This window comes from Pseudopodoces humilis, chromosome 21, assembly GCF_049639895.1.
Source record: "Pseudopodoces humilis isolate 2021_Gansu_Grassland_sample_001 chromosome 21, ASM4963989v1, whole genome shotgun sequence".
Taxonomy (NCBI): domain Eukaryota; kingdom Metazoa; phylum Chordata; class Aves; order Passeriformes; family Paridae; genus Pseudopodoces; species Pseudopodoces humilis.
This window is the reverse complement of record NC_142220.1, coordinates 9,887,814-9,913,150: the sequence shown is the minus strand read 5'-3', so window position 1 is coordinate 9,913,150 and position 25,337 is coordinate 9,887,814. Positions and strand designations below refer to the sequence as shown.

Below are 25,337 nucleotides of genomic sequence, written 5' to 3'. Positions count from 1 at the left end.
GGGCACCCTGTGTGAAATGTGCCAGTGCAAGGCAGGACAGACAGACACAGGCTCTGAGCTGCAGCTGGTGGGACAGGAAAAGCTGGAGCAGGTGGGGCTGGAGTGAGGTGGATGAGAAAGCAGATGGCAAAATCCCTGCTGGTGCAGGGTGGGGAGAGGAGTGTGAGGGTCTGGCTCACACAGTGTGGAGGAGATGGTATCATGTGCAATGCACTGTTCCTACTTCCTTATACAGTAAATTGGTAACTTTTTTGTATTAAATCAGATTTTATCACTGAATCAATCTTACACTTTTCTATTCTTGTTCTCTACAAATGACCTTTTTTAGCTTTCCTCAGCTCTTTCCTGATGGGACTCATTAGGAGCTGGTGCTGATTCTTAGAGGCATTCACTTTCACTCAGCATCTGGAGATTTTTCAGACAATGTTCTGTTGAGATGGTCCTGCAGCTTTCCTCTGATGTGCTCAGCCCCTCCTGGGCCATCTGCCTGCATCCCACAAACATGTTTGGTGTAAGCTGAATCCTTTCCATCATCTTTCTGGTTAGATCCAAGTGTCATCTGCCTAAAGATCTATAGAAGCACAACCTGAATTTGCAGAACCTTTTAAGAGTTTTTGTGATGTGTTTTGACCACAAGCCTCTCATAAACCTTGGAGTAGAATGATGTGGTAAAAAAACAACTCCTCTGCCCTTCAAAAACTCCCAGCATTTTGTACCTAACGTGGTTGAATTCTTCATAAAGCCTTTAGCCCTGGTGGGTGCTAATCATAAGTTTGATGTCAGAGGACAGGTTTTGCACATATATTTTACTTTGCAGGGTGTTTGTACACTTCCTGGTGTAAAAGCTGACTGATGTTTGCTCTTTTCATTTGCTGTCTGTATCATATAATTAGCAGCCTCCTCTGGGTTGTGTGGAATTATTCCTGTCATTTATTCCAATTTTCTCAGCAAACCAGTTATATAAAGCAAGACTGTTCTGATTCATGGATCTCTAACAGTTCAAGAGCTCTCTCGTGGGGGTTCCCCAGGGCTGTGTGTTTTGAAGACAGACTTTCTGCAAATATTCTGTGCCCATGGGTGGAAATTCCTTCAAAAAAGCAGTCAGGTGTCCAGCAGACAAGGAGAACCAAGCAGGCAATAGGGAATCCTGGGATTTTCCTGTGCAAACTGCCAGTAATCAGCTGTTTGTGGTCTGATCGCTTCACAAATGCCTGCCTTCATTCACTGCTTCCCAGATTGCTTTGGGAATTTGTCCTCACCTGCTCCTCTTCTCTTCCAGAGGTCACTTTGGGGTCTGCTCCTCTCCCATCCAAAGTGGAGCAGCCAGAATCCGGGCCGGTCTCTCCAGGCACGGTGATGAATGGTGTGATCAAACAGGATCGCTCGGACCACAAAAGCTCACCAGCTGGCAATGAGGAGGAAAAGGCACCCAAGGAAAAATCTGCCACTGAAGTGAGGGATGGCACCAAGCTCCAGCCCCCGCCCTTCGCGGAGCGCAAGAACGGTGAGTTCCTCACCTGGTGGTGCCAAAAGATGGGAATGGAGATGGGACCCATGGAATGGGATCCATGAGATGGGATCCATGAGATGGGATCCATGAGATGGGATCCATGAGGTGGGAATGGAGATGGGATCCATGGGATGGGATCCATGAGATGGGATCCATGGGAAGGGATCCATGAGATGGGATCCATGGGATGGGATCCATGGGATGGGATCCATGAGATGGGATCCATGGGATGGGATCCATGGGATGGGATCCATGGGATGGGACCCATGAGATGGGAATGGAGATGGGACCCATGGAATGGGAACCATGAGATGGGATCCATGAGATGGGACCCATGAGGTGGGATCCATGGGATGGGATCCATGAGATGGGATCCATGAGATGGGATCCATGGGATGGGACCCATGAGATGGGAATGGAGATGGGACCCATGGGGTGGGATCCATGAGATGGGATCCATGAGGTGGGATCCATGGGATGGGATCCATGAGATGGGATCCATGAGATGGGATCCATGGGATGGGACCCATGAGATGGGAATGGAGATGGGACCCATGAGATGGGATCCATGGGATGGGATCCATGAGATGGGATCCATGAGATGGGATCCATGGAATGGGATCCATGGGATGGGACCTATGGGATGGGACCCATGAGGTGGGACCCATGAGGTGGGATCCATGGAATGGGGCCCATGAGATGGGATCCATGAGATGGAATCCACACTGCTGTAGCATCTCCTGAGTGAGCGGGGGTTTTGGTTCACTGCTGTTTTTATGTGTGGTGTTTTGGAGGGTGTTTGCTGTCAAACATCTTGCCATCAGATGGCATGATTTTCAGATTTAATGGAATTTAATGGAATGCTGATCTCAGTATTTCTGGGACTGACTTAAATGCTGTTGTCAACCTTGAGGCATTTGGTAATGTGCCAAAGTGTTTGGTATGATTTTGGCTGAAATGTGGCATTTCAATCTCTTAGGAAGTGACTTGTGTTCTGATCACAGCAGCAGAATGTCTGGGGAATTAGGGTGATGTGAAGTTGATCAGTGGAGAAGAAATGGGAAGGGTATTTCATTTGGGAAGGGTATTTGGTTTGCCAAGGCCCTAATAGACTGCTCTGCTCTCACCGAGTACTGGGTGCTCTAGACTTTCACCAAAATTGCTTCAGATTTGTGTAACAGAGAGCAGAATTCGGCCCAGGCAAGAGTCATTTGTGGGGTCATGGGCACAACAACTACTCTTGCTGGTAGACACTGCTCTGAGTTTCAGTGATCTGTTGGTAGAATGCTGATGGACAGAAAAACCCCACAACTGAGCCTGTGTAAAGCATACTTAGGCTGAGGAGTTGTTTGCCATTTCTTTCAGGCAACTGTGTAATATATGAAATGAAGAAAATTCCTTTTGTGCACTCTAAGGCTTTCAACATTAAGTCCTCAAAACATCATGCAATGTGAAAGTGCAGCCCAAAGGCACTATTTTTGCTTTGTGTCTTTGATTGTTTGCATTATTGTACAGGACCCAATTTTTCTCAATCACTATAAATCAGAAATAATCCAAATGATGTCATCATGGCAATGTACTGGTGTCAGGCTGGAGTAAAACAACCGAGAGTCAGAGTCAGTCACACCAGAGGACTCCTCCTTCCTACAGCTCCAGATATCAAAGTGTACCTAAGATAATACGGTAACAACAGGGACTTGTAAAGGGGCAAACTGCTCAGTGATGTAAAAGAAAACCACATTTTCTCCGTAGCTTTCACATCCTCATTTTTCTATCCATTTTCCACACTTTTTTGTTATGAGAAGGGAAAGAAAGAAACATCTCCAGGTGCCCACAGGCTCCCAGCACAACCTGCAGATGTGCAGGTAGCAACTGCCCTAAGCCCTGCAGCAGTGACAGCATCTGCCTGCTAGCTGGCCCCGTGTCAGGGGTTTGTGTCCCCCGGGGCTGGTGGCCCACCAGGACATGGCTGCACCCCTGCAGTCCCTCCACACTGGGCTGTTTGCCCTCTCTAAGCAAGAAGAGCCCCCCACAGTCTGGGCACCCTTCCAGCCCTTTGCTCTGCTCCGCTTTCCTTTCTTTAGAGCGTTGAGACAGCGCAGGGGATCAGCTCTTCCTGCCATCCCCACTTGGGAACAGCAGGCTCCCTTCATCTCACATCATCTCAGGAGCTGGCAGGCCTGCCAAGTGTCACAAGCATCATGTGGCACCTGGGCCTGCCTTTGATGTCACATTCCATGGTGTGACAGCTCCCGCAGGACTGCTGGAGCAGCTCCATGAGCTGGGCATGAAGTGGGGACATCCTGCAGCCCCCCAGGCTGCCCTCCTCAGAGCCCAAAATCAGATTTGTCCCTGATGAGGACAGAGCTCTCCAGTCCCCCTCAGTGCCATTTGTGGGGGTGCCACAACAAGGACCTGCTACCCCATCCCTCGTGTGGGGGCCAGTTGGGAGTGACCTGGGGAAAAAACATGGCATCAGCATCTCCTCACCCTCCTGAAGGGCACCCCCACGGGTGTGTTCAGCACTCCCACCTTCATCCCACGCTCAGAGGGGACAGCAGGGACCCTCCCACCACCAAGATGGTGCCACTGAAGGACACAATGCCTGGGAATGAGTTGGGTAAGGTGGAAGAAGATTCCATCTGTTGTCTGTAAGAATCTTTCAGGGCATGTAAAGAGAAACAAGTGTGAGGTGTGTCACCCCCCACGCCTCCTCCTGCCCTGTTGCATCTCATCTCCAGAGGGAACAGGTGTGCAAACCTCAGCCAGGCAGGATCTTCCCTTGTTCCATGCTCTTTCCTCCCTGGGCTGGTGCTCAGTGAACATTAGATACCCATGTGTCAAGGGCACAGCTCCTCAGTGAGGACCAGTTCCTGCCCAAGCCTGAACTTTCAAACTGCCCTCTTTATTTGACTTAACTTTGATTTAATAAAAACAGTCTAGCTAGAATATTTTTAAATAGGAAAATAGCCTTTTTAACTCTAGTATTATTCAAAAATGGCTGAGGGGATTTCATTTAAATTTATAAAAATAAATCACCTTTGAGCAAGCAGAAAGCCCATTTGGCAGGGCCTACAAAATCCCAGGACTACGTGCATAAGTCCTGGAAAATGGGGACTGTTACCTCTGCAACAAGCAGGAATTCTGACCTCTGCCTGCCCAGTGTAACCCCTGTCCTGCCCTGGGATGGAGCACTGCCAGGCTGCCCTCTTTCCATGACTTCCAATCCCACAGAGCTTTGATGCCCAATGACATCGTCTCCTCCTAAATTCTGGTCTACACTGAGCCAGGCAGAGCTGTGAACTGCTGTCTCAGGAGAGCTTCAGGAGAGGCAGATGTGGCTCTGGGTCTTCCTAAAGTCCCAGTGATGCTGGGTTTGGAGGTGAGGTCTAGACCTGCCCTGTTTGTGCATGACCTTGTGTGGGTGCTGGATCCATGGGCTCCTGCCAGCTCCTGGCCCTTGGAACTCAGCATGGTGACTCCACCACTCCATCCCTGACCCAACGCTCTGCTCACCCCATGCAGGGACACTCCTGAGGCATGTGGCACCCCTCAGGTGAGGACACACCGTGTCCTGCCCACACCTCTGCTGCTCCCTGGGCTGGTTGGGTTGCACACAAAGGCAGACAAAAAAATAAGGCAATTCTTTATGCAGTGGGCACACCAGGCCCTGCAGGGCACCAAGGTCCCCAGCTGCCACCTCCCTGGCATTCTGGAGCCTTCAGTCTGGGAACCACAAGGGAACCACAGTGTCTGCAGTTGTGCAGGTGCCAAAGGTCTCACTCTGTGATCCAGAGGTGGCTCGTACGTGCATCCCTCACAGACCCACTCACCCACAGGATCGGTGCTCCCTGCATTTGGGGGTCTCAGATCCATGAGCTGCTTTTCCCTCCCAGATCCATCTGAAACCCTCTCAGATGCTGACACCAGGGCCTGTGCTTGCACTCTAAAGCAGCAGCAACGCTCCTAGGATAATTTCTTCAGCTGGTAGCAGCTGTCATCTCGTACAGTTCACCCCGAATAATCCCACTCCATCCCATCTCACCCCATCCCATGCCATTGTGCTGTTCCTCACCTGTGTCAGTGGGAACAGCAGTAGAACATTTAATTTGTCTTGCATCAAGACTGTGTTTACCTTGGCCGCTCCCTGTGTGACTGATGATGATGTCCCTGCACAGTGGGAAGGCAGTGAGGGTGCAGGCTCTGTGTGTGACTTCGGCCACGTGTCCCTCCCTGTGCCAATTTGGCCAGGTGGATTTCAGAAATAATTTTATGATAACATTTGCAAACACAAGGAAAGGGGCCAGAGGACATGCAGGGGCTCTATAGAGCAGCTCCTCCAGAAATGTCTCAGTGGATGTGCTCAAAATGAAAGATGAAGTGTCCTTTGGTACAGCCCAGAAACAGAAAATTCCCTTGTTCCCTGTCCCAGGATTCTGAGACTGATGGATTTCACTCATGGAACTTTCAAAGTTGAGACACCCTGTTTGATGTGATGAGCTTTCTCTACCTCAGAAACTGCTCAGGATGAACTCAGCCCACTCTGGAGGGCTCCATTTCTCTACAGAGATTATCAGAGTTTAAACACCCAGCTCTGACCCAGGCAACCTTGCAAGAAGAGATTGATTTCACCCATTTGCCTCCACCCACGTGCCTCCAAGTCTGGTGTCAGCTCTGGCTGCAGGTGAAGGCTCTGGTTCCCAGGCTGGCTACTGCAGGTAGGAGACATGGAGGACTCCCCTGTGCCAGCACCACTCCAGGATTGGGTTTGCAAACTGCTCATAATGTTTCCACATAGGTTTCCCATTGCTGATTTTGGAGAATAATATAGTTAAACTCTTCTGTTTATTTGTGTAGTGAAGCAGACCTTCTGACCACCAGCCCCTTTAGCCCACTGCAACAAAGGGGAGGATTTTCCAGTGCCCATCTGGTTTGTGTTTAATGTAATGTGCAGAAAGGTTGCACATTTTCAGGGCCTGTGTTCATAAGTAGTAGATTGTACAACAGTTTATTACACAAATGGAGCTTTATATTGCTGGGCTTTGTTGAGCTGCCAGTTGGGATAAAAAAATAGTAACGTGCTTCGTAGACCCTATCAAGGAAAATTAGAAAGCATTAAATTCTGCTCAGACTATCCATCACTCATAATCAAATCCAGAGAGGCTGGTGGGAGGTCAAGACTTTCTTGTTCTTGGTGTTTCTGAATCAATAACTACTAAGAAAGACATGTAAGTGAAACCAAAAGAAGAGAGAGGTGTCTGACCTAGAAGTCAATACAAGATCACAGTGCAGAGGCCAGAAGAGACCAGATACCTTCAGGTTTTGAGGAGAAAACCCCAGTCTCAACTCAGTTCTTGTGGTGAGCATGTGTTTTAATTTAATTCTATATTGGAATGGTTATTAAATTACTATCTAGTCCCAGGAAAAATCTAGCCTTTCTTCCACATAGCCAGGTAAGAGGTGTATCTACAGGAAGATTTTTCAAATTGCCTTTGGATCCAAATCAAATAAATATTGCAAACCCTGTATTGAACCCAGGTGATATCTAATCCACAGTGAAACATCAGCCTGCAGCCTCGGACTGCTCAGCCCAGCTTTAATGCCACTTAAATCAGAATGTAAGAGCTAAAGGAATTCCAGGAATCCAATGATATAAACTGTATTTTTAGAGCTGTGAGTGACTTGTGAGAGTGAAACAGTGCAGTGACTAAAGATAGCCCAAGCCAGGTTTTCCATGATTTATCACAGGAATGCTCACAGTAAGTTAAAGTCACTGAATGTTGTGATAGCAGCACCTACATGCTGGCATGTTTTCAGGACAAGTCATTCATAACATATTTGCCACAGAGGAAAATTTCCATAACTGAGCTGAGTTGTGTCTCACTTGCACAAGCACCACACACATCACTTTCCTATTAAGACACTGAGAGGTCTATTTGTTTCCTAGGATCAATTTTTTCTTTAAGCCAGCTGGAGCAAAGACTTGCCTGCATGTCTCAAGGCTCTCCCAAGCTTTCAGTCTGGCTGAGCAATCAAAGCAGTGGTGACAGAGGACAAAGACTCTCCCTTGGGCTCAGTTGTGGCTCCACTCAGTTCCCTGTTAGCCATCTGGAGTTTAGCTATCATTTAATAGCAATTCACTGTCTGACCCATCATTCCTCCTCGGGGGTCTGTGCTCCTTTGAGCACCAAGAGGTTGGGTCTTTGCTGAGCAAAATGTCTACAGGGGTTATTTTAAGGATGAAGTCATGGCAAACATTTCCTGACACCTCATGATCAGCGTTGCTCTTGGCTCCTGGCCCTTGCTAGCTACAGTTTGCAGGATAAAGGAACTGCCTTGCCAAGGGGGGCTACACTGCAGAACTGTTTTCTTCCAGTTTCTAACACACCAGGATGCATTCAGACAGAAATGACAGAGAACCTGCAGAGAACTCCTCTCATGGACAGATTAGCCCGTGCCTCCTGCAGCCACCTCCTGAGTAGCCTGACAGTCACCTGAAATCTCATTTTCATGGAATCACAGAACGCTTTGGGTTGGAAGAGACCTTAAAACTCATCCAGTCCCACCTCCTGCCATGGCAGGGACACCTTCCACTATCCCAGGTTGCTCCAAGCCCTGTCCTACCTGTCCTTGGGCACTGCCAGGGATGGAGCAGCCAGAGCTTCTCTATGCCAGGGAAATCTATGCCAGGGCCTGACCACCCTCACAGGGAGGAATTTTCTCATGTGTCAAGTCCCAGGTTCAGCTTCCAGCACAGAATCCCACTGGCTGTGTGGAGCCCTGCCCACCCTCCCCAAGCAGGGTTACATTCTCTACTGGATGGGGACATCACCTGCAGGGTGAGGAAGGGTGAGGATGGTGGTTGGGAAACTGAGTCAGGTCCTCTGTCTCCATCTCTTCACTAGTTCTGCTCACTCCTGTGGTGTCCCTGCCCAGCTGCCAGGTCTCTACTCAAAACCAAGGCTGTGCCCAGCTCTGTGTAACCACCTCCCATGGAGGGACATGTGTGAGTCACTCCCATTCCATCTTCAGTTATGTTTTGAGATTCTTCTAAAACTAGTTTCCATCTCATTATGAGCCTAAGCTGTGGTTTAGTGTCCTCTTTCAGAAGTCAGATAGAGACAGGGCTGTTTGTCATGATCCTTCTGTTGCTCCATCTCCATGTGCTTTCGAGCACGTCCTACCACACTTCCACGAGTGACCCTGTCCTGGTGCCTACTGCAACCTGGGCATGGCAAAATGAGCAGCACAAATTGTCTGCTGTGGGTTTGTTCTTGGGCTGGGGCTGAGCCCCAGAGCTCCAGACCATTGCTCAGCACCCAGCGGGACTGAACCCCCAGGCTGGGTCTCCTCACCTCACTGCCCATCCAGCCTTAGCTCTCCTTAGCCAGGCTTGTCCTTCCCTTGTAACCATGCCTGTGGTTAAATAGAGTGTGTCAGTGATTATAGGATTTCCTCTCCCTGCTGCATTGGGGAAAGAGTGCTCATAGCTCCGTACACAGTCTGAGTTTTTGTTTCATCTTGTTTATATTTGTGGTTATTTCTGTGTTGCTTCAATGATTTGCACATTCTTGAGGTCCTTGCTCAGAGCACCTGAGGTCAGGTTGTGCTCAGCACCTCCCTCTCTTCTGCAGCTGATTTTGAGAGGTAGGTAGTGAAGGGTAAAGTTCAACCCAGGCCACAGTTCTTAATTCATGATTGAGCCTGGTGAACGGCATGTGAATGATATCTGGACATGTGAAACTTGGGGCTGAAGCTGTGATCTGTGGTATGAAACCTGATAGCCCTGAACTGATATAAACAAAACCTCCTCTTGCAAGAATAACACCATTTTATCTCTGTGAGTGTTTAACCTGCAGGACTTGGGAGCACGTTAGGCTCATTGGCATCAAAAAATCAGAAGGATTCTGGAAATAAATTTCTTCTGGAGGCTAATGGGAATATTCACCACATCACAGTGAGGAAGCACACATGTATCCAAGGAGATATTCCAACAGGGAAAGACATCTATTGCAGGAACTCCCTAGGTAAAATAGCCTAATTGGAAAATGGACTGTGAAACTTAAATAGTTCTTCAGGGTAATTTTCCTCTTAGGCCAGTTTATCTTGGGAATTTTTGCAATCTCCTGCACTTCAAGTCTTTCAGGAGGGTTGAACTTATTCTTGCAAAAGATGCTTTCCTATATAAAAGAAAATTGCACCTTTATGCAGAAACATCTAGGAAAGTTTCCCTGGCCCATGGTTCATGCTCAGCTGTCTTGGTGCTCACAGGTGGTGAGCAGCAAGCCCGGAGGTGTCACAGAAATCTGTCTCAGAAGACACAAAGTACTCGAGGTTTCATTGCAGTCCAGTGCCAAGGCAGCCTTGCAGGTTACACCCAGTGCCTCACTGCTGACACTGAGAGCCTTGAAACTTCTGCTTTGGTAGCATTAGAAGAGGGGAAGAGGTGATGATTTGACACAGAATTTAGCTGGGTATCTCCAAGTTGTAAAGATTAGGAGCACTGAAGAGATGATCATAAATGGAGCCTTCTGTTCTTGAACAGAACGAATCTATGAACAGACTGGAACACAAGATGTTTCCAGTTAATGCACCATCTGTGTTAGATCTTCCCATTCACAAAGAGGAAACATATTTTCACTCTGAATGACTTTTTAAATTAGGAGACAACGAGGAGAGCAAGCACGTAAGACGTATGTGCGTGTCTGTGTGCGCAAATGTTTGTGAGTGGGGACGCCCGCAGGCACGGCCCCGAGCTGCCCGAGCTCTGCACACCTGGCACAGCAACCACGTGGCACCACATGAATCCTCAAGACATTCTCCAAGCTCTTCTTTTCAGTAACTTTGTGGAAGTTGTCATGAGAAGAGGCAGCCCGGGGTGAAGCGCCTGGGGAGTGCCGCTGCTGTGGGAAGGGAGAGTGGGGTCGGAGCAGGGGCTCCCTTTGGGGACCAGGGTTGGGTTCTGGGTGTGGAGCTTACTCAGGCAGCTGGGAGGGCACTGCCACAGGGTTCCAGGCTCCTTGAGGAGCAATGTCCACCCTCCATGGTGAGCCAGGAACTGGGGAACTGGGGCTCCACCTTCCTGCAGAGGGGACCAGTGGCTCATGTGGTGGTTGACTCGCTGGCAAAGCCCAGAGGAGTTTCAGCAGTCAGAGCGGGATTCTGACTGCTCTGGGGCTGGGAGGGGACAGTGCAGGACCCCATGGTCCACACCACTGCTTGCTCACACACTTGTGTGCTGACAGTGCAGCCAGAGCCACTGACCTCATGGTGAGAGGGAGAACTGGAGAGATGGGCCTGTGCCCAGGGCTAACCAGCAGCCAGGAACACCTCTGTGGAAGACCTGCTGGTTATGTGGAGCTGCCTGGGGCTGCTTCATCCCTTCCTTTGACATTCCTGTCCCAGCAGCTCCATTCTCCTCCCTTGGGTGCCCAGTTGCTCTGTTGGTGGGACAAGCAAAATCTCCCCAAGGAGAACAGGCTGTGACCGCAGCCCATGTGCTCTGTTCCCAAGTTTGTTGTAGATCCTTCATCCTCAGGGCTGGTTCTGGGCAGGCTAATTGGGGTGGCACTTCCAGGAATCCATTTCCAGACCCACTGCTGCATTGCCTTCTGGTAACATCTGGCACAATGTGTCTGCACAGATGTTTGGTGCTGTGGCTGCTTCCCAGTAGTTTGCTGGAGTGGTATGTGGAGCTCCATGATGAGAAAAGCTGCATCATACTGGGGCTGTGCAAACCAGCTCATATATTTTAAAATGAGAAGAGAAGAAATTCACAGCTGTGTCTTTGTTATATGTGCATTTATGGCCAAATTGGGCCTGCTTCTGGCGTGGCCATAGAGAGCTCTGCAGGGAGAGGGCTGTTCCTTCAGAGGCTGCTGAGCAGCAGCAAAATCTCTTGAGCTACTGCTGCAACCCTAGGTCTACAAACCCTTTATTTCCCCTGCATTTCATCTCCCAGAAGATACAGGAAACCTCTCATCCTCCTTCCCCCATGCCATTAAATCCTACTGCACAGGGTCAGGCAATGCTGGGAGCTGTGAAGGGGGGACACAAGAGATCCATGTGGTTACAGCTTCACTGGGTTTCTCCAGAGCCCTAGGGCTGGGCTAGAGCCTGTACTTTCCTTCCTAAATTGCTGAAGCTGGTGCCCTACAAACCCTTCTGCCCCAGCTGTGAGCTCCAGGGAGGGGCTCAGCTCAGTGTGCCCCCCAGCCATCATGCCAGCTGGAGATCTCCTGGGCTTTCCAGGTGGGCATACACTCGGGAAGATGCTCATGGAAAGCAGGAGGATAAAAAAACTCCCTGAGACAAAAAATGCTGCCCTGAATGAGTGTCCTAAGCACCAGTGGACAGGACAGTGGGCAGGAGCCTTGCACAGGGTGGTGATTCCTGTCAGACATTAGCAATAGCCAAACACTACATCTCGTGACTGAATCTGCAATTCCACATGGACCAGGCCACTCCAGCAGCTCTGAACACAAATCCAGGCTCTCCCATCTTCTCTCCCATCACTGTCTGCATCTTTCTGCTGCTGCAGGGCTGGCTGGAGAGCTTCCAAGCACTTGTTCAACCTTCTGGAGGTCAGCAGCACCTACAGAGCTGCAGGGACTGCTGGCTTCAGGGGTACAGCACACAGTGCTGTGAGCAGGGAACGTTAAACACTGATCGGCTCAGGGCACTGAATTCTGGTTTGTTCCTTTTATGGGTGCTTCTCCCAAAACCACAGCCCCACGAGTCTGGCCTGATGCAGGACAATAGACATTGTCCTTGGTGGAACACGGTTTGGGTGAGGATGGCTGAACCAGCCAGGACGAGAGAGACTGTGCAGAAATGTGACACAACCCCCAAGCAGCACTGCTGAGACCAAAGCACAGCTCCCAGCTGCCACGGGGAGGGAAAGAAGGGCTGGGACATAAAGAGCCTGTTAATTATGAGGTGGCATCAGGAGGGCTGTGCACACTGGGCAGTGAGGCTCTGTGTTTGTGAGAGGAGCAGGGAGTCCTGGAGGAGCACAGAGCAGCGCTGGAACAGGCTCTGGGCTGTTCCCAACCAGAGGAGCTCTGCCCCAGCAGCAGGAGCACCGGGCTGCCAGCGCTCCTGTCGCCCACAGCTACGAGCAGCCATGGTTTGCTGCACAGTGACAGGCATGGAGACCAAGGTGGGGTGGATTTGTCACAGTACTGGTGGCCAAATCGCTTACAGGAGAGACTAAAGTGAATCCAGCGGGGGAAGCACTGCACGTTCTGTACTCAGGACTGCATTTGCAAACCAGCAGAGCAGTGCTCAGGAGGAGGGTGGCTGCTAGCAAAGATGTTAGGGGCAGAAGAGGAATTGTAACATTAACATAACCATGGCAGGTCCCTTCCTGATGGATGCATGTAGTCCATAAACATCATTGTCACACCGGAGATCTCGCCAGGGATTCCTGAAGATGCTTTCAAGCATGCTGAAGTCTCGTCCTTGGGGTTCTTGGGGTTTCAGAATTATGACCATCTGTTTGCAATTGAGGCCATTTGGAAGCAGAAGAGAGAGCTGCCAAGTGACTCTTTTTGAACGAAGAGTGCCTTCAGTCTCGCCAAGAAGTTCCCTCCAGCAGGTATCAGAATCACAGAGCCACAGAAAGGTTTGGGATGGAAGAGACCTGAAACTCATCTCATTCCAGCCCCCTGCTACAGGCAGGGACACCTTCCATTATCCCACATTGCTGCAAGCCCCATCCAGTCTGACCCTGAACAGTCCAAGGGATCCAGGGGCAGCCACAGCTGCTCTGGGCACCCTGTGTCAGGGCTTCCCCACCCTGACAGGGAAAAATTTCTTCCCCATATCCGATCTAACCTGCCCTCTGGCAGTGGGAGCCATTCCCTGTGTCCTGTCCCTCCATCCCTTGTCCCCAGTCCCTCTCCAGCTCTCCTGGAGCCCCTTTAGGCCCTGGAAGGGCTCTGAGCTCTCCCTGGAGCTTTCTCCTCTCCAGGTGAGCACCCCCAGCTGTCCCAGCCTGGCTCCAGCCCTCAGAGCATCTCCGTGGGCTCCTCTGGACTTGTATCACTCAAGAGGGAGTTCTGCTTCATCCCAAGCTGAGACAACAAATCTCAATTAGAATGTCTGTGATGGGAGTGACACCAGGCTGGACATTTTTCACATTTTGCCCAGCCCTGCAAACATGTCCTCTCTGCTCTCCTGGCACAGTCACTGCTCAAAATAAGAACTTGAAAGAGTGAGCATTGAGCTGGCTTACAGAATTTGCAGCTGCAGCCCAGCTAATTGAAGCCTTGGCAGTTTAATTTAATTCTTACTTTGCATGAAGCTGGGCATGATATTCTGTGGGTGTGGTTCAAGTGAGCCAGGCAGGTCAGCTCAGCTTCCTACAGGTCCTGCTGTGTGCTGGATAGGGATAAGGCTTGGGCATCACCTTGAAAGGGCTCTGCCACCCTGGTGAGCTCTGCATTCCAAGGAAAGGAGGGAAACACAGGCACTTTCCAGCAGGGAAGGAGATGAGAAGGGAGCAGCGATGCTGAGAAGGTGGGAAATTTTGCCATCCCTTGGATGCTTCCATTGAAGCCACAGAGGGGGTGGCACCGAATCTGCCCATGGTGTGGCTTGTCTGAGTGTGGGCTGCATCCCACAGATTGTGTGCTTGGAGGGGATGGCCAGCAGTGGTGCTGTACACCCAAAGATCCCCCGAGGGAGGCTGTCTTCCTTAGCACTGCACCAGGACTTGAAGCTGCCTTTAAATGTCAACCTGCCCTAAAAGCCCCAGGCATTCCCTGACATGTGTGGTGTGAACCTGTTCACTCGGTACAGATTTGCTCCACTGAAAACGAGCCTGAAAGTTGATAAGAGCCCCTGGTTAGGCCTGAAATAGCCCTTTGCAATGTGGGGCTGGCTGGAGTAGGTATCAGATGAAGAGCAACAGTCACAGCACAGCAGAAAGGAGGCTGAGATCATGCCTGCACTTGGGTCCAGCCACAGGTGCACTGGCTGCTCAGAGGTGTTGCTCTGCTCATGCTGTCACCCACAGCACCCACCAAGTTCTGGTGCTCCCTCTTCCTGAGATGGAACACCAAGGGAAAATACAGAAAGAGCAGAGAGACACTGGAGGGACAAGCGCTCTGGAAAAGGTGCAGTGGTGCTGTCTGGAGAGTAAGGAAGCAGATTCCCACCTCATGCAGCTGCAGACAAAGGCCAGGGGGCTTTGTTCAGTTACCTGTGTGAAATGCAGCGTTCCTGGCATGAACACAATTTGTTCCAATGCCCTCAAAGAGGGAGGAGGAGCTATATTTCATTTTCAACCTCCTCATTCATGGGAAACACTGTTGGCACTGGGATTTCGTTCTGTTGGGGTTTTGCTCTGTGCTGCAGATAAGGCTCCTCTTTCCTTGGTCACTTTGTAGGAATGGAAACCATGCCTGGGCCTTCAAGCACATTTTGAAGTCAATCAAAAGTGTCTTAAAGTGTATTTCTCTGCTATAGAACATAAAAATATTATCCTTCTGGCATGCCTCCATGGGAATATTAAAAATAGCTTATTGAGTTACTCCATGAAAATCGTTAATATAACAAGACTTTTGTGTCTTATTTCATTAATGAAGGAGCTCCAGTGCTGGGCTTGAATGTGATACTGCTGTAAATCAATAAAGAATATTTTTGGAAAAACACAATACTATTATTCCGAGGTATTTTTGTAGGGTGAAGTTAGAAAGAAACATTTATTGCCGTGACTTTTGTCCAACTCAATAAGCTATTTGCATCTGAAAACTTTAGCGCTAGCTAAATAAAAGTGTGTTCTGTGCATGGGATGGCATTTGCTTTCCTGGTTTGTTCTACTGCTGTTTGTCCAGAATCTGTTTGGCAGAGAAAGGCTTGGAGCTAAATCTTGTCCTGACCCCTCCCAGCAAAAGCCCATGGCTTGCTTAGGGAAGAGTCAGAGCAGGACAGGGCTTTTCCTGAGCAGCATCCAGGAGGCAGCAAGTCTGAGATGTGGCCTGGCAGGGAGGCACGGGGTTCTGTCCCATTCCCAGCTGCAATTGTTTGTTAACTCCCCCCTGGGGCCGTGGCCATCCCTGATGAGTGCACAGCCCAGGAACCCTGGATGGTCCTGCCTGGGTCAGGGCTGAGGTTCCTCTGCCTCATCCCCTGATCTCCAGCACCAGGAGCCAAAAGGATGTGGAAAACCAGGGCAAGCACCAGAAGCAATTCTCCCACCCAGCTACTGGTCCTTCCCTCAACAAGAGAAAAGCTTTAGATTTAATGGCCTCAACGGGTGTTTCTTACACGGATTTGTCTAATTGCCTTTTGAACTCCTGCTAAAGGGGTGATTTGCTGCTTCCTCCGTGGCCTCCCCAGGGGTGTAAATCACAGCTCTGCTTCAAGAACCAGAGGAACAGGCAGCGCTCCTCCCACAGCACCACTGCTGCCTTTGGCAAACAGAGACCCCTCTCATTTTCTCTTTTTTACAAAGGATCCAGTGATGGTCAGTGGTTTGGGGCTGGAAATGAGGTTCTTAAAGTGCCTGAGCTCCTGAGGTGCCTCTTGGTTGCCTCTGCCAGGGTTTCAAGGGTCACTTGCCCTTAGCACCTGCACAGGGTGAGGAATGGCTGATGCAGCAGGAGCACAGATGAGTTAAGAAAAAAGGCTCCTCTTAGTCAAGGAACAGAGCTCAGCTGCTGAAACTGAGCATGTCTGGGTGCAAATGACACAAGCCACCAGAGTGTGTCATGAGCCTGGAACGAGGCATTACACACCCCTCTAAATCCACACAACCACGTGGCGTGCAGAGTACAACTGGGGGAAGCCTCTGCTGCCCAAAGCCAAGATCACCTTTCCCTCCCTCATTCCTGGCAGCAGTTTGTCCACCCTAGTCTTAAAAAACCATCTTTGGGTGGAGAAGATTCCAACTCTTTCCCAAACCATTTTCACTCCAGCTCCTTCCTGAAGTGCACATCCATAACTCCTTCTCAGTATGGATAGAGAGAATAAAACACTGTTTCTTTCCATGGTAGTCTTCCTTATATTTAAAATCTCATCAGGACTGCCCTCAGACAATTTTTCATCAGTCTGTCCCTCAGTCTTTGTGCTTTCCCTTGAATGTCTCATTTTCTACACTTCTGGAGTCTCTTTCTGTGCTCTGGGCTCTTTTCTGCTGCCTCTCACCTTCCTTGGCTGGCTGAGAGCAGTGAGCAGCGCTGGAGCCAGCCCGTGCTGCCCTGAGCAGGCAGGTGAAGGGATGTGCTTTTCCTGCACTGCACAGCCCCTGCTCCCCCTTCTCACCCTGTCTCACCATCACCAACAGTCCTGAGCTCCTCATGATCCTGCTCTGTTGGCAGGGAGCAGCTGCAGAACGTTCTGCTCTGTGCTCTGGATGTTCAATCCCGAATTCTCACTGGGTTTCTGTAAATGTCCTCACATCATCACTTCTTTAAAACCATTATCTCACTCTAACGCTGCTCTGCTGCTTGCATGTGCCCTCTTCCAACTTCAGCTCCTAGTAAATAAAATTATTTTCTACTCCACTCTGTAGAGGAAACATAGAAGACAAAGGGACACAGTGACCCACTGAGAGCTTCTCTCTGAGTGTGCTTTTCTAAGTGTTTCACACCACCTTGGGCAATACACACCACGATTTCCCAAAAACCTTTAGACAATGCCATGTCAGGCAGTGTCAACAGCCTCGTTAAACACAAGATAGATGACATGTACAGCTTATTCCCTATCCACAAGTGTCACAGAAGGATTAGATTTGACACATGCATAATGGCTGGGTTTTATTTCTTTTCCCTGATTTGTTTCAGTATTTGTTTGTTGGCTCAATTTGTTGTCTCAGTACTTTTCTGGAAATGGAAGTTAAAGTAGATGCTCCATAATTTCCCTTTTGCAAAACCAGATATTCTGTTTACCATTTTTGAAAGCCATAAGGAGTGTTGCATCTCTGTGCCTGCCTTGAATCTTTAAAAATCTGTTTAAGCTGCCAGTACCTCCTAGAATTTTACAACAGATGCATATCTACCAGTTATTGTATAGAAGGCAGAATTGTGTTCATTTGTACCTTGGCTGATTATTCCAAGGCTTACTCCTTTCTGGTTAGTTGGCCTGGTGGGCACATGCCAGCTGCTCAGAGACACATTCTGCACAAAGGGATGTCATCCTGAAATGAAACACCCTCATGGGAGACAGAGGACAGCTCTGGGGGCTGCTGTACCCACCGTGTCCCCAGGTATTGCATCCACACATCTTTTAAATCCCTCCAGGGATGGCAAGCAGCCTGTTCCAATGTTTTACAACCCTGTCAGTGAAGAAATATTCCCTAATAGCCAATTTAAACCTCCTCTGACTCCACTTGGGACAATTCCTCTCATGCTGTTCCCTGGGAGCAGAGCCTCACTCCCACCTGGCTGCACCCTCCTGTCAGGAAGTTGTGGAGAGTGAGAAGGTCCCCCCTGAGGAAGGAAGGACATGGATTTCATATACCCACACTCCACAAGGTCCCAGGAAAAAGCAAGTGAGGAGCTGCAGGGCAAAAAGCAGGTTGTGTATCAATGGAAGAGAAGGAGTAAATACCTAAATCACCTCCAAGAAGAACATGAGTATCAGTAATGACTCCAGGAAATATGAGAATCAGGAATGACATCTCTTTCTCCATCTGTCCCAGGAGCAGGGTCCTGGTTTCTCTTCCTTCCCAGCTTTTCTTCTGTCTCTCTCATGCTGAGATACATCTTGGGGATTGCCAGAAGTAATGTTTCAGACCCTGCCTTGACTGTGCTACAGGTTTTGGGAAAGATCAAGGCAGTGGGAAATAGAGGCTAGCACTGTTCCTTGCTGGCTGCCAAGACCCCTGGCAATGCCAGAGCCAGCCTGGGCTCCTTCCAGTCTGTGAGCAGAAACACCACGAGCCCTTCCACCTTCTCTGCTTCCCTTCATCCCTGCTGCCCCCACCAGCATCCATCCTGCTGGAGAGAAAATAGGAAAGAGCCTGGAAAGCACAGCCAGTACCAGATTGAAAGTTTACACCTGCACAAACTGCACTCCCAGCACCAGGTGTGAGCCCACAGCCATCACCCCCTGCTGCAGTAACAGACATTTCCCCAGGTTGTGGAGGTAGGCCAGCTTGTTAACCATATATATCCTAACCCACCACAGCTGACTGAGAGTATTTCAGTCACTTTGGGTTCATTTCTGTAAAAATAGAACAAATCTGTAGTTTAATCTTTAATTTTCTCAGGAAAAAAAAAAAATAAACTTGCTTCTTTGTGCCTCTCCAGCCCCTCACAGTTCATCGTTGGCAATGTGTGCAAAACAAATGAATGTTACCTTGCTCAGAGGAAGTCTTGTTGTCAGGTCTGCATTTCTTTCTTTGTTTGTTTTGTTTTAGAAAGCTTCCCTCTCCCTTCAGTTCAGGAATGCTGTCTTGGCAACAATCTCTCCTGCATCTCCTTATCACAGATGCTGTTTAGACACTTCCCCCATTTTGGTCCCCAAACTACCTGTGAAGAGCTCAGTTCTGCAAGATTTTTCCCTTTCTCTTTGTCCACAAAAAAGCCACCCAAGCTGCAGGTCAGGTAAAACTTTGTCCAGCTTCATTTTTCCTGGATGTCAGAGTGACCTGGGAGGTCTGATCTGCTATGCTTTTCATAAGAAAACCCCTTTTCTGTACCTTTCACCTTCTCCAGACACTTTGACTTTCACTTGCTCTGAGCTGCTGTCACTGTGCCGGTTTATCTCCTGAATAAAATTCTCTGTCTCTGCTCTGCAAGAAAAGCAGCAGCATTAACTGATCACCAGAGAAATGCAGCTGTGTTTGTAATGACTTATAGGGGAGCTTCTTCCCTCCAGGTCCTTCAGAGGGGAGGGATCAGGGGTCATTCATCCTCAGCTGTTGGCTGGAAGAACAGGGCTGAAAGTCTAATTTTTTTTTTCCATGTTTCCTCTTCCTCATTTTTGGCTGACAAGTGGCACATAGTGGCAAAGGTTCACACTACTCTTCAGGGAGAAGGGATTTCCTGTAGTCAGAGCAGGCATGAGAAAGGGATTTCTTGGTGGAAAAGTGGAATGTTCCCATGGCACCTCTCTTAGAGAACAGAGGGGAAGCCTCAGCCAGCCTTGCAAAGTGTCCTGTCCCACAGCAGGGCTGAAGTCAGTGAATATTTCATTAATTTCTTGTTACATTCTACTCATTTACCACCTAAAATTGCTTGAACTTGGCACCATCAGTTCCCTTTCTGCCCAGTGTTATCACCTGCCCCTTGTCACAGAGAAGCCCCAGGTACCAGGGGGATTTCAACCTTCCAGAGGGGCAGGGAGTGGGAACAGGAACAGAAATTCCTGTAGAATTTCTACAGGAATTTTCATGTAGAATTCCTGTAGAAAATATTCTACATATTTCTACACAGTGTCATGTTGGATGTTCTGCTTCAGAGCAACATCCCTGGCTGGGCAGCAAGGGAATGGCTGCTGTTTGCCACCTCCTGGCTCCCATCCTTGGGGCAGGGGAAGCCCTGGGGAGCATGAGGAGAGAAGGAGAAGGTATGGGGATGGGAGAAGGGGGACACAGGGGGAGCAGACATAGGGAATTCCTGAGGACCTGGGAGTGGACACAAGAGCAGTCATAGGGTAACAGAAATAAAAGTTTTATCCTCTGGTCCCAGAGGAGACCATGCAGAGCTCTCACAAAGAGAGGCACTGAAGGACTGAGGGTCAGAGGATGCTGTGTCTGCAGAGCTGCTCTGGACAGTGAACAATGCATCTGGGGTTCTTCAGCATCACCAGTTTTTTTCCTTTGGAGACCTGAGGTTTTCTGCATCAAAGATATCTCAGCTGAAGTTCACAAAACTCCCTTCTAGGAGAAAGTAAGATTTGGGTCTTGTGGTCCTTGGAAATCATAGATCAAACAGACAGCAGCCACGGGAGTGCCCTAAAGGATGATGATCCCATTTTTCCATGCAGCAAGGCCCCAGAATTAATGGAATCAGCCTGAAGTCTTCACACAATAGAAAGACTTCCCCGAGATGGTCTCTGCTGGGGCAAAATCCCAGTGTAGATTCTGTTGCTCATGGCAGTGCAGCACTGCAGAGGTCAGCTGGGGCCCTGCAGCACATGGGGAAGGGCTGCCAAGGACCAGGATTTGGGAAGCTGGAGTCATTCTGGATAACCTTTGCTGGTGTATGGCCCATGCCCAGCTCAGCTCCAGGTGGGGCAGTGAGCCAGAGGGTTGTGTCAGTGACTCTCAGCTGTCTGAGCTCATGGTTGAGGGGAGCAGAGAGGAGGCATGGAGGAAGGCTCCAGGTAGGGCTGCTGGGCCAGGCTGGGGGTGCAGCAGGGTCCAGGAAGGTTCTGGAGAGCTGAAGGCCATTTTCCCATCCCATGCCAGGATACTTGCATTATTGTCATTTATAGAAAAAGAAAAAACCATCTATAATTCTGTAAAGAGACCAGACCTTTTGCTGTCCTTCCCAAGGAGGAGAAGCAGTGGCAGCCCACAGTCCCTGCTGCACCTGGTAACTCCTCAGGAACACAAAACCCCCCAGCCCATCTCATGCTGGGGGTTAAGGGCTGCCAAAAGCTCAATCAGAGCAAGGCAGAGCTCGAGCTCCTGTGTCTGCAGCAGCCCAGAGGACACAGCTGTCCTGCAAGCAGGAAACCAACCAAGCAGCCACACTGGAAACCATGGGATACCCTGGCAGCTGACCAGTCACTAGTGCATCCAAACAATCTCTGGGTTTCCTTGTCAATTCAGAAAAAAAATGGTGCATTTCCATGAAACATTTTGATGTCTGTGAATCAGCATTTTCCAATAAAATGTTTCATCTGAAAATTCCCAGTGAGATCCAGCCCTGATAAGGTCCAGAGCCCTGGCTGCAGTCCAGGCCAGCCTCAGCCGTGGGGCAGCTGTGGAGAGTGATCTCTCTGGGCGATGACGATTCCTGCTGACCTTTCCTGCAGCGTGACTGTGCGGCCTGGGCATCTGAAATGTTATTTATAGGCAGGAGCAGCAAGCGCTCTGGAGACAGTCTCCAGCAGGCCCTCGAGGCCTGGACATGCAAGAGCTGCTGGAAAGGAGCTTTTCCAGTGGAAAAGCCACTTTACAGGAGCACAAGTAGAAATGAACTCCCTTTTGGAGATAAACTGTTCCTGCTGGGGGCTTGGTTCTGTGCATGGGCTTCTAGAGGACCTGGGAGGCTGCTGGCCATGTGAAACCCATGGGAGCTGTGGGGTGATCTCTCCTGGGGCTTTGTAAGATCTCTGGTTTCACATCTCCAGCTCTGTGCAAATGCAGTTTCCTACATCTCAAAGGATTTCTGGGGACAGATTGCTGGTGTGTGGCTGTAGGGCCCATATTGCAGAAGAACTGAGAATTTTGTCTTCACCTGGAGCAATGAAATGAAATTACTCCCTCTCAGAGCCATCTGCAAAGGTTTTCTTGGAGTTTCCTGGAGCTTCTGAGCTCTCTAAAGCCCATTGTCTGTATTGGTCCAATGTGAAGGAGGGTGCTGCAGAGCTGAGGACAAAATGAGCAATGTCAGAACACTCAGTGTCTCCAGTTTGCTCCAGAAAAAAAAAAAAAATAATAATAGCCCAAATCAGTTTATCCTCATCAAAACATTCAAATTTCCATCCCATTGAGAAGTTAGGGCTGGCATTCCCAGAGCTTCCACTTAAAAAACCTGCCACATTCTCAAGAAGTAATTTTCTGCTTCTGACCCTGCTTCTTTTCTTGTTAAATGAGGTTGTTTCAATGTCCCTGCTGCTCCAAGTTCTAGACATTTTCTGATTGGGTTTCTCTCCTTGTGTACAATAAAGAAAAATTAAAAAGGAAGAAACCAAGGTATAGTTTGTGCTGAAGTCCCCTTCACACACCTGTTCAGAAGCCTCTGTGGCCTCATGGGACAATATGTTATTGCAAGCTAACCCCTGGCTTTGGCATAAGCTATTGCCCAGCTGGTCTGCTGCTGTGAGGGGTGAGGTGGTAATGAACCCTCCAAAGCTAAAGGAGAAGGGACTCTTCCAGAATCTCTTACTTTATCTGAGGAAGCTGCAAATCTCTTTCTGAAGAGAAAAACCCTTCCCTGCAAGAGCTATCACTGCATAGGTCAGAACACCAGGAGATGTGCCTGGGTCACATCCTCTGGGGACCTCAGCATGTGCAGGGGTTTGTCTCTCCCCAAGCCTGGTGTGGAGATGCTGTTGGATCTGCTACATCCTGAAAAGTCAAGGGTTTAACACCTGCAGAGTGTCCTTTTTATTTGGTTTACATCTGAGCCCAAAAGGGAGGGGATCACAGGAGGGAGGCAGAGTGAGATCCTCTCTGGAACACAGGTGTGTCACAAAGGCTTGGGATGGAGTGTCCCAACAGTCTGGGGATTCTTAGGCTGAAGAAAAGACTGAGCAGTATGAAAAGCTGCTATTTTGGCTTTTGACAGCAATTCCATGCAGCAGATCACAGCCCTGGAGCAAGTGCTGTCCCGGATATTTCAGCTCAACGCTGAGATGCCAGCAGTCAGCTGTTACCCAAAACCAGTTCAGAAATCTTCCTGGGAAATGTGCTGAACTGATGACTTTTGAAATAATAAACCCTGGCTCTTGTAAAGAACAGACAGAGGTTTCTAAATATCTTCTTTTCCTTATGGTTTCTGCCTGCACTCTGAAAAGCAGCTCCAGGCAATTCACAAGTACAAGTATGCAATGAATCAACTTGTGGGAACTTTGGGATCCCTGAGTTATCATATTCTTCTGCAGAGCTGCATTTCAGGCTTCATCAGAATATAGAACTGCTTTAAGGCTGACTGTAATTGCATCTCAGAAAATAACAGGAATATAGGAATATATATACCAGGATTATATGTCCTTCAGAGAAAATTCTGCTCATTAACACAAAGGGGAAAAAATCATTTATTCTGTGTTGTAATGTCAGGGACGGTGCAGAAACAGGTTTGTATCTGTGGTTTGATGCAGTGCTATAACAATATGTATAATAATAACTCTGCAGAGACTTGTTTGAGTATGTGCACTGGGTCCCTTTGGTAACAAGAAATGTTTATTCTGACAGCACATATTGTGTGTGATGGGCTGGTTTGGGTTTTCATTCAGCAGCAGAGACTTGTGGCAGATTATTAGCATAAGCAGCACAAATAGGCTTCCATTCTTTAAGCTGTACTTCTGCTCATGTAAATCATCAGTAAGGCTTGAAAACCAACCCTGTTACTGTCCCTTCAATTCTGTGGTGTTTTTGGTCTCATATCTGGAAGCCACTTTGAAATGCACTTATTGCAACAGTGCCATCTGACAGAGGTCTTAGAGAAATTCAAGAATAAAATGGTAGAAGCAGTTTGAAAATTATATCCTATTCCTGAAGTATTTAGTCCAAGCAGTGAGCAAAACCTCCCAAGGGAGCAACTGCACCCTGAACCGAGATGGCTGCTGCAATGGTTTTGGCATTTTTATTACCCCTAATATTTCTGCTGCTGTTTCTTGCTCTCCTCCTTCTTCCCAGCATTTGTTCCTTATGAAGGAACAATAACTTGGATAACTCACATTCAAGTTCACAGGCTCCACAATTGCAGAAGCATCACCCTCTGCAGTGCTCTCTCTCCACCCCACTGGAGTCAGAGGTGGGCCCTTGCTATCTGATTCTAGCACAACAAAACAAATATGCTGGCCCAATGATCTTCTGCCCATATATAGGCTGAAATCGCCTTTTGGAAGATATGGCTGATATCTGTGATCATCACAGGGCAATTAGGAACCATTATGAAACAACCATCTTACCAGTAATTTATTGGGCAGCCTCAAACTATTTCCTTGGGTGGGGAGGGTGTCATCTTTGAGAACACCTCCTGCTCAGGAGAGGCCATGAATTAATTTTTATGGAAGATCTGATGGGGAGAGTGCAGAGCTCAGAGCATGAACCTGAGCACAGGGTTACATCTTGGAAATGCAATGTCCCAAAGGAAAGCAGACAGGAGAGATTCAGTGTTGATACGGTTCTCATGGCAGCTGCTTTCTGAGAGTTCCTTGACAGAGTAATCTCTGCTTTCCAATTGCCTCCCAAGAGCTGCTTTTTCTCCTGTGCAAGAAACAAACAGCACTAGTAAATGCAGTGCCCCACTCTGCAGTAGAAGGAGCAGACAGGATCTAGCTGGGCTGTCAGAGCTGCTGCACTCTGGGCTGTGAGGTGGCAGAGAGCTCAGTCCCTGGCTCCTGCTGCCTTTATTCACAGAGAAGCTGCCTTGGCTTTGGGGCCAAAGCATGGCCAGAGGGGTTATTGGGCAGACAACAGTGACATGGACCACTGCAGACCATCCTGTGCACCCACCACAGAATCAGGATCACATACTGCCTTGGCTTGGGTTGGCTTGGGTTGGGTTGGCTTGGGTTGGCTTGCGTTGGGAGGGACATTAAAGCTCATCTTGTTTTACCCCCTGCCACACACAGGGACACCTTCCACCATCCCAGGGTGCTCCAAGCCCCGTCCAACCTGGCCTTGGACACTTCCAGAGATGGGGCAGCCACAGTTTCTCTGTGCCAGGGCCTCCCCATCCTCGCAGGGAATCATTCACCAGTCCAGTTCTGTTGGATTTGTCAGGATCTTGGTGAGACATGATTTTATTTTGCCACGGGTGTAGTGGAAAGAGGCAGAAAGGGAATTTCTGAGCCCAGACAAACTGGGTTTGATGGTCTCATTGTCATATTTTAGTAACTGCTGTAAAGCACAGAGCAAAGTGGGCAGCTGATGGTGGGAAGGGGCTGGAGGAGAGGTTGGGGGTCAAGTGTGACTGGAGCAGCACAGACAATAAAAGCAAATGCTGAACTGTAGACCTGCCTTTTCTTTGTAAAT

The 25,337-nt window shown here is 49.0% G+C and overlaps 1 protein-coding gene across 4 annotated transcripts in view; it reads left to right on the top strand.

Annotated features, from left to right (window-relative positions):
* The window catches only part of MYOCD (myocardin), a 219,989-nt gene that overhangs the window by 118,934 nt on the left and 75,718 nt on the right, over nucleotides 1–25,337 (top strand). For 3 of the 4 annotated variants that reach the window (XM_088065577.1, XM_088065576.1, XM_088065585.1), the window contains exon 2: nucleotides 1,280–1,504. In XM_088065577.1, the coding sequence (XP_087921703.1) occupies nucleotides 1,357–1,504 (148 nt within the window). In that variant the 5' untranslated portion in view covers nucleotides 1,280–1,356. Of the gene's footprint in view, nucleotides 1–1,279; nucleotides 1,505–25,337 lie in introns of those variants that run through there. The other variant, XM_088065578.1, reaches the window with a different exon arrangement.